This window comes from Nestor notabilis, unplaced genomic scaffold (assembly GCF_000696875.1).
Source record: "Nestor notabilis isolate BGI_N333 unplaced genomic scaffold, ASM69687v1 scaffold11401, whole genome shotgun sequence".
NCBI classification, from domain to species: Eukaryota; Metazoa; Chordata; class Aves; order Psittaciformes; family Psittacidae; genus Nestor; species Nestor notabilis.
In genome coordinates this window covers 52,827-67,675 of record NW_009916130.1, presented here as the reverse complement: position 1 = coordinate 67,675, position 14,849 = coordinate 52,827, and the positions used below count along the sequence as shown (strand labels likewise).

The following is a 14,849-nucleotide window of genomic DNA, read 5'->3' as shown; positions in this document are numbered from 1 at the left end:
AGGAATGTTCCATGCTGAGGAAGACAGGTTGGTTTTTTTTCTTTAGAATGACCATGAAGAAGCCAGTCCTAACATGGAAACACTAGTGTAGGAGGCTGCAATGGGAATTTTATTTTACCTTGGGAAGCCATGAGTTACCATTATGAACTCATGGAGTTACGCTAGGTTTTTCATCTCTTTTGGTACTAGCAAGTAACCTTGTGTGTTCTGTTCTGTAAATATATCAAGCAATGCCCAAACTGGAAAAGCCTGAAACTTCCTACAAGTGTTGAGGCTTACAGTTCTTTTTGATGAGTCTGAGCCCAGTCTAGAAGGAAGTTGATGAACTCAAGCTGAAAACTGATGAAACTAGGGGGGTTTCCCCTCCAATTCTGGGCCAAATTTAGATGTGGTAGGTTGTAGGTAGGTTTGTAAGTATATAGGTTATACCAAAATATTAACATAGTTCACTCTAAAATAGGGACTGTCCTGCCTGCTTTTGGGAAATTTGTACTGATGTCTTCAACATCAACACACCTCAACGGTGCAAAGCATGTTCAGTTTATTTCAGTAAACTGTCATAGGATGTTGAGACTAAGTGTATGTAGCTATGTCTCATTAGCATAAAAATATGATGTAATTTTCAGTTTATATACTGATAGCTTAAAGGATTAATTTACTAGTTATTTTTCTTTCTATTTATCAGAGGTAAAGGAAAAATTCTGGCTCTGTGATGTTCAGATTACCATACATTAGTTTCTGGTTTAATATTTTCATAGCAACCAGATCTTTACATTATGTGCAGATTATGGATGTCCCAAAAGCAATCCTTTACTGGGAGTCTACCTGTCCTGTTTTACTGCAGAATACAGTTTGACCATGTTTTTACCACTCTCTAGGGGCATGCTCTTGAACAAGCTATCATTAGCCAAAAGCCTCAGCTGGAGAAGTTGATTGCCACTACAGCCCATGAGAAGATGCCGTGGTTCCATGGGAGGATCTCTCGGGAAGAGTCAGAACACCGTATCCTCATTGAGCCAAGGAACAACGGAAAATTTCTGTGAGTGCTTTTTTTCTGGTATTTTTGTGTACCACCACTGTTATTACACAGTGCCCTTGAGTGAATCTCAAATGAGAGTATGCTCTAAGAGGTGTCTCATTCACAGTGAAAGAGCATAGTCCAGGATGATATACATGACATAACCCTCCCCGTACTAAGCAAGTGCCTCCAAGATTAGGTTTCCACTTAGCTAAAGATGGGGAACTATAGCAAAAGCATGGATCATTGGTTTTTGATCAAATTCTAGGTTTAATTCGAAAGGGAGCATCAGAGAAACTCAATAGCAAGAAAAATCCATTGAACTTTTTTTTATAACTGATAAACAGTACTAAGTGGCTGTGGTAGGTTAATCTTGGACCACCAAGATGCTGTCACACTCCCTCTCCTCTACAGAACGGGGGAGAAAAGATCAAAAGCATCGTGGGTCAAAATGGAGACAGGGAGATCATGTACCACTAACTCTCGTGGGCAAAACAAGACTCGTTTTTGGGAAATACATTTGTTCTATTGTCAGTTAAAATTGAGTTGGACAGTAAGAAACAAAGACAAAAACATAAATAAAGCACGTTCCCCTCTCACACCCACACCTCCAGTTCTCAGAGGCTCAACTTCACTCCTTCACACCCGAATCCTTTCCCCACCAAGCAGCACAGGGGTGATGGGTGTAGGATGGAGGCTGCAGTGAGCCCGTAACAGCATCTCTCTGCTGCTTCTTCTTTCTGACACTGCTGCAACATGGGCTTTCCACAGAAAATACCCTTCAGGAAATATTTACCTGCCTGGAGGGCTATGGTGTGGACACTTGCTCCACCGTGGCCTCTCCCACAGGCTGCAGGAGACTGCTCTGGCAACTGGAGCACCTCCTCCTACCTCCTCCCTTGCTGTTTGTGCTGCCATTTCTGGTTTGTGTTTGTTTTTTTCTCTCCACCACCACCCACCAAGCATTCATCTGTCCTTAATGATGTTTTCACAGAGGCAGAGGCACCATATACATGGCTGAGGGTCTTAGTGGTGCCCTGCACAAGTGTCCATTGGGGCCAGCTGGAACCAGGGCAGCTCCTGGCCTCCTGAGAGAGACCCTGCAGCACAGCTGTCAAAGCCTGGCCACTTGCATCCCATACACGGACTACCAAAGTGGTAAAAATACAAACTGCTTATTTTAAACAACTGCTGGGATACATAACTGTCAGTTTCCCAGGGGCAGTGGTGGTGCTTTCTTTTGTAGTTACGCAACAGACAAAATTGCTTTTACCTTGGTAACGCCATTTTGTGTCTGCCACTGTCTGCATTTACTCGCCCTTGTGATGTTTTGTTTTCTGAGTGCAGATGCATCATTTAGGATAGTGACTAAGAGCCATCACTTCATGAGGATTAGAGCCAGTCAAAATCTTCTAGCAAAAAAGATTTTCTTTGGAAAACCCTCATTTGTTTTCACTGTGCAATTTTTTGTCCTCCCGCCCCCAGTGGAAGTATTTATGTAATGATAGAAAATTAAGATTAAGGGTTGTGGCCAGGGAAGGATCACTTAGAGCTGTGTAATTCCTGAGAAATTTCATCACCCACCTACGTGGTCTCCTTGAGCACTAAACTATCTTTGTATCTTTTAAAGCTAGTCCAAACCCCAGGAGTGAGTGCAGGATGGATGTGCTTCCACAGTACCTACTCTTTCACTTTACTGGTTTGCCGTAATTGTACCATCTAGGTGGTTGTTTACCAGTTGCTTTTGTTCCCAGTTGTAACAAAAAAATTGTAATAAATTTGTTAGAAATTTTGTTACAAAATTTTATGGATCCAAAGATTTCTCTTACCACAGATTAATCTTTTCTGAATTCTTCTTCCTGTAGCACGGAGGTTTCATTGGTTTGATGAATGTAGTCGCTGTCATAGATTACCAGCATAGCATTACCATACCACCACTCCTTTTCATTGCCCAGTGATTTTCATGGTATCTTTTCCTACATTTTAGACACAGGAGCAGGTGATCTGAAATAAAGCAGAAACCCTTTCTTTTAATGGCTTGTTTTTTTCTATTCAAAAAATACTACATTCTGGATTAACATTTTACCAAATCAATGCTGTATCACCTGAGTCATGTATTGAAACTTGCAGATTTTCCAGTTTCTCTTGTGCACATTGGTTTCTGTGTGGTCAAAATGCTTCTCTTTGGGGGGAAAAAATAAATATACATAATTTATAATTATTATTAAGAAAAAAGGTTCTCTTAGCTATCATTTCTTAACAAGATGGATGGCCTTTGGGGTGAAGGAGTGTAATTTTTTAGCAGACTTGACATTTTCAGTCTCTGTTACAGACCCTGGTCTCTATTAAATCTTCTATAAGCATTTCTGCAGCTTTAAATGGAAATACTCCCAAGCATTTTCCTGTTCCCCCTAGACATGTCCTGGTGCTGTTTTCAGTGACATGCTCAGTGGGCTGCAGAGGAAGCAGTCGGACCTCTGTGAGACTGCTTATGTCAATGGGTGCCTATCTGTCATAGTTCTGCTGGAACTCAGGCAGCTGCTTTCTCATGAGGTAGAAAAACCTCATGGGGGGGAAAATGCTAAATTTAAACCATGTGCCTGTAGAGCTTAGCTAGCATGAAGATACAACTGATAGTATGTTGAGCTTGAGTCCCTCTTATTAAGTACATCTGTTTACTTCTGTACAGTGCTTTTGATGCATTAATTGTTCTTGCACAGACTGCTTATCTCTCAGGTTTAGAGCTCAGTAACCACTTAGCTGCCTTTTACTATTATGGTCCCAGGGAAGAAACAGGGTGAGATCTTCATCTGCCCCATAATTGAGCAGCCAGAGCAGCAAGAGAAATAATGTGATGTTTGTTTGTATCAGAGACTGGTGATTTTTCCTTCCAGAGCTAGCCTAGCTCTCAGCTCCATAGACCTAGAGGCTCATCAGAAATAAGAACTGTCTAATTTGTATAGGTTTTCTGTTTCCTGCATATGTGGTTTGCCTAACACTGGCCTGCTTAGTAGGTGTTGAGAAATAAACCACTCATTAGTTAGCTAAGTGAAACAGTAGCAGCAAAATTTCTGAGTGCTAGAGAGGTGTGTTGTTTTACATTTCAGGCCCAGGCAATGCATACTTTTTCACTACCCAGCAGCAGCACGTGTTGGCATCTTCTGTACATCTGTAGACTGAAGACTCTGAATTTGTGCTTGCGAATGTCAGGGACTGTTTCTCTCAAATTGGTTGACACATTCAAGCCTGGTAGCTGATTGAAAGGTAAAACTTAGAAACATTCAATGTCTAAGAGAAGTTCACTTCTTGAGATAGGACTTAGAGCCTGGGAAAATAGGAGGAAGGTAGATTTTCAATGAGATGAGGTATTATGAGACTATTCAACATAAGCGAGTGCTGGTATTTGACTAAAGATAATCTTGTTTATTTAAATAATACATTTTAGAAGGCTAGAATATTTCTGTATAGTCTTTTACAAGGGTCTCTGAAACTTCAGTAGACCAAAAATCTGGTAACAGCCTAACATACCTACCTTTAAACAAAATCCAATACAGCAGTCTCTGTGAGAACACATCTATTGCCCTGATTTCTTAAGTGCTGCTTTGCAGCACAAGATTGTCAACTCTAGGGTTATTTAAAAAATACCATAAATATGGGAAGAGTTGAAAAGCTTCCTGAATATGAATAGCATCATAAATCTAACACTGCGACTCATCCAAGCTGCTGACTTACCATGGCATCTCATGACATCATGAGTCTAAACTGTCCGTTATATGTCACAACGGTTAACACTAGTAAAACCATTTCAAAATAACAAGTTTTGAAGTGCAGTTGCCCGTAGTCATCTTGTCTTTTGTCTAACAAAAAATCTGTGGGTTTGATACATGTAGCAGTCTATATGTACATTAATCTTACTGCCTTCCACTAGAAATTTACCACTATGGGATGCATTCTGAGCTAGGTGATTTATCTGACATTGTAGAGTATTCTTTAAATAAATCTGTCAGTATTGTTTGCGTACATAAATGGAACTGGACATTATTGACATCAGATAAGGAGAAAACAATCCTACTAGACATAAGCTTAATTTAGAGATATTAATGATGAAGTTCCTCTTCAAAGTGCTAAACACTTGCTAGGCTTAGATAATCATAAAAAATTTCCCAGATAAATGAAAACACACAGACAATGAACAATGCTTCTGGAGGTTCCCCTCCACATCAGCCTGGATGATGCCCACAGCTCTTTGGGAGAGCTGTTTGCTGATCTTCAGTGAAGTGCACAATTAGGTGCCACTTGGAGACCACTGCAGCAGGGCTGCGGCGTCTGAAGGCTAGCTCTACACTGTCTGCTTCAGCAGCAGAGAGGGTTGGAGGTGTGAAAAAAAGATGCAATCTCTAACTGAGATAGCTGTATCAAGGAGATCCCATGTTGCAGGTGCAGTTATACAGCAGAGATATTAGGGAGCAAATTTTGGTGGAGCATAGTGTATTTTTCTGGCAGGGTAATGCCAGCATTGCTGGCAATGTCCACAAAGTAGACTGCAGTGATGCAATCCTCCTTGCAAAGGTGTTTCATCACTGTGCAACTCACTAGCTTGAGCAGGAAGTGAAGTTTTATGTTCTGTTGTAGACAGCAGTAGTATGTGCGTGAACTAGCTCCTAAATTCTGTAGTATGCTGGCATTTCTGAGACAACTTTGAATCTGTTACTAAACAGAGAAATTATAACCGCAAGAGAAGAAAAATTATGTTGATGAAGACTGCAGTCAATACATTTTTTTCCTTTGTATGATCCTTTTACAGATGGTTCCAAGTTCATTCCTTATTGCACTCAAACTCAGAATATATGCAGTGTGCTGCAGATATTTGAAGTGATAATGACCAGCCATATTGTTACAAATAACATTACAAGAGAGACAGTCATACAGGCAGACAAGCAGGGAATGGCTGGAGCTTGATCAGCAGTGGAGAATGTCAGTATCTCTGGCATCAAGGAAGCTGTTATAACTGAGAAGGCAAAGCAAGGCTGAGAACAAACTTTAACAAACCCTTGGATTCAGGAGTGATAATAATTTCACACCATTCCTGAAGCAAGCATTTCAGTAGTTTATTTCCTTCATTATTCTCCACTGTAGAATGCTGTGACTTCTTTTCTACACAGTCAATAAGGCGTGTTGCAATAGCAGTTTATTTTTTTTTACCCTCAGGGATTTTTTTGCCTTTAGAAAAAAGGGATCATTTGGTTTTTTCACTTGGAAGCAGAAAAAATTGAGACATTGTTCTTTTTTGCTTCCAAGCAAAAATAAAGATTCTACCAAATGAGAGAACACATAACTATTTACAAACTCTGCAATGATACTCCAAATAGCTATTGGTTGCAATTTAGGTTGCATTCAAAGAAACATAAAAAATACTCAAAGGTAGGTTGCTTTAATAAATAATATCAATAAATAAACCTTTTTTGCATTGCATCACATGACAATTGTGAGTTTCGCAGATGTTTCTAAAATTGCTCTTTTAAAATATATGTCATAGAAAATCTGGATACCTTGGTGCTTCTCTCATGCATCCATGAATTCAAATTTGCTTTCAGTGACATTATTCGTGTTTCTGATAAATCTCAGTGGATGAAAGGAAAATACTATTTATTTACAGGTGTTTCTTATCGCTGTATTCTAATTCTGTAGATTTGTATTTCTCTGCAATTGCCATGAAATGGAGGAGTAGGTGATATTTCACTGGGGGCTTCCTTCCTTGCTGAAGTACTTTTTTTTTTTTAAAATGAAGATTTTTTTGCTGTTTTTGTTGTTGTTATCAGTACTGTGTGTCATTTCCAAGCACATTGAAGCAGATAGTGCATTTGGAATTTCAGATTTTTTTCTCAGCATTCTCAAAATTGTAACTTTTCATAGAAGGAAAATTCCATATATGAAGAGACCCCAAATCTAATGTAATGGTCCTGAGTAATGCAGGCAGCACCCTCGAGAAGATGTGAAAACCTTGATTTCAATTTGAAGAGGTTTCAGTTTATAACCTTTCAGTTTGAGCAGCCTTTTCTTTGATACCATTTTTTTTATACCATTTTTCACAGTATCAGTGCTGTAAGGTATGGGCTACTGTGTACCCAAATGAAGTTCTGGAGGCTTACCCTAACCTAGACAGCCATTATCACAGTCTACATAACCAAAATGAAATTGCGAATCACAGCCTGTGATATCCTCATCACCAAAGGCAGTAAAAGTTTCTGGTTTGGTCTGCGATGGTAAGTTCTCTGAGAGTACTTTTTAGACCAGTAAGAGATCTGGTTAGCAAAACTGAGACTTAGCCCATTATTTGGTTGTTGCTTCAATGCTCTTGATACCTCTGCTCTTCAGACATGTGTTGTAAGATAGCAGTACCTCCTGTTGTTGTGTTTTGTAGGAACCCAATTTGTCCTGGAGTTGACTGGCTACAGTTTAAAAAACCACCTGGGCCGTAACCCCAAGAAAACAAGGCTCTGTCTGGGACCTGGTCAATCATAAGTGTTAGAATGGAGATTTTTTGCACATGCAGTGGTAGAGGAGTCTGACAGAAGTTACCAAGATTGTGAACTGCAGAAGTCTTCAGAGTTAATGTAGCTGTTGGGGAGGGGGAAGGAAGAGCTCAGAAATGCTCTTACAAATCTGAACTCTGCCTAAATCCGGCACTGAATACTGATAGGGCTGTTTGGATCTGTGCCATGGTCCTTAGAAATCAGGACCTTCTTCTCCCATCGATGCCTGTGATCTCAAGAAATATTTACAATGCCACTTGGAATAGTAAAAACTCTTGCAAATGAGAATCGGTTTCAGTAGAGCTAGTTGTATTGGAGCCACCATTTCCTCCTGAGAAACACAAAGAACACTTTTTAGTAGGAAACAATCTATTGCATTTTTATAATCTTACCTATGCTGAACAGAAATCTGAGTGCAATGAAATGACATTCATTTGTGTTACAGAAACGATGTCCTCTATTCTGAAAATATTTTTCCAAGCCTTATTTGCTAAAAGCAAGTCAGAGAAAGACAAAGTAAAAACCATTCTTCATTTTAGCAGAACCTGTTGCTCTCCACTGGTCAGTTAGCACAGGAAGTCAGCACTCTTAGAAAATACCTGATAGTCATGAAAAACCACAATGTGTTTCATGTTCCTTTAGAGATACTAGGCAAGTTACTTTGGTTTCAGAAAAAAACCTGACCTTGGTTCCCTTTTCTTTTAGCCAGTGTCCTGTTGACATCTTATGCAACAAGAATCAGTGATTGAAAAAAATACAGTTGCATGAGTAGTTCAGACAAAACACTTTTAGTTCTGCCTTGAGTGAGTCAGCTGAGGAGCAGAATTTAATGTTTGCCTCTGAGTCTTCTGATACGTGATAGCAAGTACTAGTGTTGTAACAGCAAAGTTTCCCAATGCCTTACTGAGCATATCCTGCTATATTTCTTTTTAGGACTTTTTAAAAATTCAAGGGAGAATGAGTAGATTTCTGAGCACACTGGAACAAGTAATGTTTCAGTGTTGCTGAATCTGGGTGTTTCATAAGACAAACCCATTATTCCAGAAAATTTTAAGCTAGCTCTATTTCTGTCTCACTGTCAGCAGCAAATGAACATGGACAACTCAAACTGAAAGAAAAAGCCTACTTTCTAAACTCAGAAGTGCTATGCCAGCTATGATGGAGCTAGTAGAAAAATCCTATCTACTCTGGGAACAGGCACCAGAAGACACTGGGCCCAGCGTGAGCTAGCCTTGAGTATACATAGAACAACTTTGCCATTCTTTAGAGGCATCTCAGATGTTGCTTGCAGATCTCCTGTAAGAAGATGATCCTGCCTACCTGTGAATTTTAGACATCTTTACATTACATTCTGTGATCTCTCACTGGTGAAGTTTAAACCAGATATATACTCCAACACCATGTGAAATTTCATGTGAATTTTATGTGAAATCTGCAACAAAGCATTAATGTCTTTACCAAAATTATAAGAATTTATGATCACAGAAATGTATGCTTTTCTTTACATTCCCAGTCAAACAAGGTCCTTCAGTGCACAAAGATTTTCCCTTTATTTGTTATTTCACTTTATATTTTTTTAGTATTTTATCTTTTACCCTTACTGTCGTCTCTTGATTTTGAAATAAGAGATACGAGAGAGAAATCTTGCTTTAATGAAGGCACTTAGCTGTTGTTTATAATTCTAGATCATCTTTAGAGGACAACAAAGTGTAGCTGTTTGCATATGCTGTATCCTGGTCTCAGACTTCCATGGGCTTTGCAGGCCTGCAGTGCACAAGCCTTCAAACACTTCCTTGCTCAGAGAGTGCTTTGTGCACTGCACAATGTTCTGTAGCTGCCTAGCAAAGAGCTCCACATCGTGGATTTTCTGTTGTCATCTCTTACCTTTTGTGGGAGAAAAAAGAAAAAAAAAAGAAAATTTAGGGGATTATGTCTTAAACCAAATGACACTAAGAAATTAATGAAAAGCTTAGCAAAATGCCTTCAGAAGTTGCAGTGCTGATTTTTCTTTAGTTGTAATTCAAAAGCATAAAGGAAAGGGTGATTTAAAAATAACCGTGAGAGTCTCTCTTATTCCTACAGTATCCGAGAAAGGGACAGCAATGGTTCCTATGCCCTGTGTCTGCTGAATGATGGAAAAGTACTGCATTACCGTATTGACAGAGATAAGACGGGGAAGCTCTCCATACCGGATGGGAAAAGATTTGACACCCTCTGGCAGGTCTGTTAAATTTGAATCACTTGGATATCTGTCGTCATGTTTCTATAAAACTGACTAAGGCAGCTTGGTTTACTTTGCTGTGCGACAACAGTCTTCAGCTAAATAGCAACATCATTTGGCAGGTTATTTGTCATATGTTTCCAACTTTATGTGGTTTCTATCCAGGAGGAAAATATATGTTAGTATAGAAAGCTATGTAAGTGTAGAGAGTTTCATCTTTTTCACACGTAAAAAAAGCTTGGCCGAGTTCAAAATCACTGTAATTATTACTTAGGTAGCTGAATATTCTCTAGAGTGGAAGACTTTTTGCATTTACAAGTGACCATATTCAATAATAGCTATGCTAGTTACAGTCTTTTGCTAATGAGCTTATAACAGCAAGAAACAGAATTCTAGGAAGCACAAAGAAGATGGTTTAGGATGCTGTACACATACTGCATTCTTTAGCTTTCAAATGTTCTACCCTCAAGGCTGAAAAAGCACTGTTTGCTGATGGTTACCACCAAAATATGTCTGAACCCTGCTAAAGATTAAGAAATTAAGGAATTCATAGTTAACTATGCCGTAAATGGTAATAAAGTGGATACTGGAGAAATGACTGTGTAAATTGAAAATGCTAAAGGAATTTAAATTGAAAATGCTAAAGGAGTTTAAATCCCTTCAGAAATCTCTTATGTCCTCTTTGCTGAAAAGTCTATTAAAACAAGTAAAGCGAGTCACAAATCTAAAATACGATTCTTTACTTGTATATATTCATTCTTAGCCTCTCCTGTAAAAGTCCTGCATGTTATGTTTGTGGAGTCAATGGAAATTTGAAAGCAGCTATGCTTTCTTACAAATTTTTCGAATATATCTGCAACTTTTTCGCTCACAGACCCCCTCCTTTGTACCCAAATGTGCGAAAGCAAAAATATCAGTAATAAAATAGCATGGTGAGGACAACCAAGGAACAAAAATGGCCACAACTGTTAGTGCTGTATGTTTACTAACTGCGTACATCCCACTGCAACTTTGAGGTCCAGAAAAAGCATTGCATATGAGGACAATTCTCACATGGTAGTTATACCCATTTTGGGGAAGAAACAAAAAAAATGGAGGGTGGAACTGAGCTATAGAAAGAAGTGACTTGCTCAGAGGTACAAAGGTAGCAGAACAGGATGTGGGATCTTGAGTCCTACAAATCCAGTTCCTGGGTCAGGTTCCAGATTCATCCATAAGGTTGCTTTAGAAACATGTATCCCTGCTGATGAGAAGTAAAGATGAGGTAAGAACATGTGCAGTAAAGATCTGATGTATGCCCTGTTCACTTGCTGTAATATATAACAGTCATACAAATGCACACAATTTTAGAGCCAATATAATTAATTATATCTTCCTTACCTTTTCGTATCTTTTTCTCTCCTTTTCTCTTTTTTTTTTCCCCCTCTCATTCTGGTAGTTAGTTGAGCATTATTCATACAAACCAGATGGATTGTTAAGGGTTCTTACCATTCCCTGTCCGCTTGGCTCAGAAAATGGTGAGTTATTCCTATTATTTTGATATGTATTAATAGCCATGGTAATAGAGATAAAGATGTGTGCCTTTTTTCCACTTGCCATGTAAGTGGTTACAGATTAAGGTAGATTAAAGTTGGATTAAAAAAAAATAAATTACACATTTCCAACTTTTCAAATGACTTAAGATGTGTCAGACCATGCAGGATAGAGGCAGATCCTGTAAAGTAAGGGAGGTTCCCAAGTCCAATTATGGCAAATTCTAAAATAACATCAGATTGAGAACGTGCTTTGCTGCTCAAAGTGGCAGTGTGCAGTACTTGGACCCCACACACTAACAATATGGTCATCCTAGCACCCCTCTGACTGTCCTTGTTCCAGGCTGAGGCCAGCATGTCATCAGCACTGCTATAGGCATTCAGATTGGGTGCAGTTGCACCCAGTGTTGGAGAGAACAGGACAGAACAAGAGATTGGCTGCACCTGATGCTGAGAATGGGGGTCAGAGAGGCATTCTTTGATAACCTGGAAGAAGGGGAAAGGATGGTGGTGCAGCGGGTGTGCCCTGAGGTCCAGTATGTTCTTTGTCCTGTTCCTTCTTTGTTGTCATGTTAAATACTGGTGAGACCTTGTCCTTCCTTTTGCCCTGTCTGTCAGGGGAAAAGAAGATGCTTCTGCCCGATTATTGTCTAACTTGTGCTATTCCAGAGGAGGTGTTCTCTCTCTAAGGCCTTCTGTCATTTAAACTACATACCAGTGCCATGGTGAGAGGATATACCCATACTTACACTGCTGCTTCAGATCACTTTTAGGCACTGCCCATACTTTTGTCTCTGTGGCAGCAAGTACCAGAGTCTGCTGCACATTAGAGTCAAAAGCAGAGGGGGTGGGCCAGAAGAAAATGCACTGTAATGCAATTTAAAAAGTAGAAATTTGGTTCCCTATGTAAAAGTTTTTGTTCTTGTAGTGCATTTCTCACCTTGCTCAGCATCCTTCCACATGTGATTCTTTTACAGATAATGGCGGTTTTCCTTTTCCTGGACCCCCTCCTAAGGTAAGAGTAGGTGGTGATATAGCAGCAGCACTCATTTGAGAAGGCTTACAGTCACATACTGCTCGAAGAACCCTAATGCTTGGATATTGTTGCATCAGTGAATTTGTTTTTCCAGGGATATAAGTAGTAGGTTGAAAAGAATAAGCTTAACATATTCTAGCATGGTTATTGCTTTCATCAGTGTTTTGCATGAGCTGTTTATCATTTGATTTTGTGAACTCCTTTTTCCATATAATGTATGCAAAAATTAGTATTTATCATATGCAGAATGCCTTATTGATCATCATGTTCTACAGTGACTGTATCAACATTAGGAGGAGAGATACTGCCTTGTTTACATTGTCCATTTTGAGAATCCGCTGGCTGATGCAGAAATTGAGGTTCAGTTTATTTTTAGATTAGGTGTATGCATCTAACAGGAGACTTTGCACAAGAGTTTAATTCTTCGTGTAGTGAAATTGGGGAAAGTTCTTTCGTCAACTTCATAAAAGAGTGAGCAAGCTCATCTGTGATTATAATTGCCTAAGTTCTTAGGGTCCATTGATTAGAGGAGCCACCTGAGGTGTAACACATAACACCATCTCATTCAGCTGTAGCTGATCTCATCTGGAATAGGGAGTTTAATTTAGTTGTTTCGCTACTCCCTGGAGAGCCTAATCATCTAACTCATTATCGCAATGCAGTCCCACATTATAGAAAAAATATTTTTGTTTAAATAAGCAATTACATTTACTTCAGTACTGTTGATTCCCTGTGGGTCCATGAACAACCATTCTCCCACCACAACTTTCTGAAAATCAGGTGCCCCTTTAAATCATTGGAAATTATGCAACCAAAATTGCCAAAATTATGCAACTAATGCAAAATTGAAGAATTATACAACCAAAATCTTACTGTAGGTATTTAACTTATCAAAGAAGTAGTAACAAAAAACCCCATGTATCTGACAAATTGACTGATGTTTAGCACTGTGCAACAGAAGTAAATGAACCAGCCTCTTCTTGTCAGTGCATTGCAGTAATACCACCCCAGTTGTTGATGAAAAGGTGAAAAAAAAAGGTGAAAAAGTCAATCAGGGTGTGGTTAATCTTGCCTAACATTAATGAACTTAGATCAAGAGCCAGTCATTCAGGAAATCACAAAGGCTTGCTTTTGAGGAAATTGAAGAGAGAGACACTTATGTGTCAACATGTCACTTCAGCCTAAAAGTGGCCGAATATGTCCAGCAATATGTGTTTATGTCATTCCACTGCAGAATAGGCCTAAGTGATTAGTCAAGACTATATGCCTTACATTTTTAGGTAGCCATGGTTAGGTGAGATTAGAGAGCCATGGATTTGGTGGATGGACCACTTGATAGATAAGTAATTGGCTGGATGGTCACCCTCAGTGAATTGCAGTCAACAGCTCGATGTCCAAGAGGAGACCAGTGATAAGTGGTGTTCCTCAGGGGTCGGTACTGGGACCAGTGCTGTTCAACATCTTTTTCAGCAACATGGACAGTTGGATTGAGTGTACCCTCAGCAAGTTTGCTGATGACACCAAGCTGGGTGCTGCAATTGACACACTGGAGGGAAATTATGCCATCCAGAGGGAGCTTGGCAGGTTTGAGATGTGGCCAGTGCCAACCTCACGAAGTCCAATAAGGCCAAGTGCAAGGTCCTGCACCTGGATTGGGGCAATGCCAAACACAACTACAGGCTGGGTGGAGAAGGTATTGAGAGCAGCCCTGAGAAGGACTTGGTGGTCTTGGTTGACAAAAAAACTCAATGTGACCCAGCAGGGTACACTTGCAGCCCAGAAAGCCAACCATGTCCAGGGTTGTATCACACAATATGGTTGGCCAGCAGGTCAAGGAAGGTGATTCTACCCCTCTAATTTGCTCTCATGGGACCCACCTGCAGTACTGCATCCAGCTGTGGAGCAACAGCACAAAAAGAATGTGGACCTGCTTGATCAAGTCCATAGCAGGGCCACGAAGATGCTCTGAGGGCTGGAGCATTTCTCCTATGAAGACAGTCAGAGAGAGTTGGGCTTGTTCAGCCTGGAGAAGAGAATGCTCTGGAGAGACCTTAGGGCAGCCTTCCAATACCTTAAGGGGGCCTACAAGAAATCTGGAGAGGGACGTTTAACAAAGGCATGTTAAAATGTGATAGGGCAAGGGGGAATGGCCTTAAGATGACGGAGGGAATATAATTCCGCCCTTTAACTTCTCTAGCAATAGCTGACTTAAATATGCTTGGTCACTCGCACATTTTACATACAACCGTTAATGATTTCAGGATTGATCAGCAGTAGTTACATTTAGGAGTCATCATGATGGATAGAAGGAAAAGATACGAATGAGTGTGTTGACTGCATAGTTTGCAAATATTGTCCTAAAATACTGTTTAAAGCTACAGTATATTTGACATTCTGAACTTCTTTAAACTGAAATCTGAATGTTGTGTTTTCTTTAGTTTTCTCAAACAAGCCTGCTAAATCACTTTCCTGTAGTATAAATATAGAAACAGAAAGTGAAAAATTTTAA

General features: G+C 39.7%; 1 protein-coding gene across 1 annotated transcript in view; it reads left to right on the top strand.

Annotated features, from left to right (window-relative positions):
* The window catches only part of SYK (spleen tyrosine kinase), a 29,041-nt gene that overhangs the window by 933 nt on the left and 13,259 nt on the right, over positions 1-14,849 (top strand). The window contains 4 exon segments of the mRNA XM_010024454.1: positions 879-1,039; positions 9,634-9,772; positions 11,211-11,289; positions 12,282-12,319. Of these exon segments, the coding sequence (XP_010022756.1) occupies positions 879-1,039; positions 9,634-9,772; positions 11,211-11,289; positions 12,282-12,319 (417 nt within the window).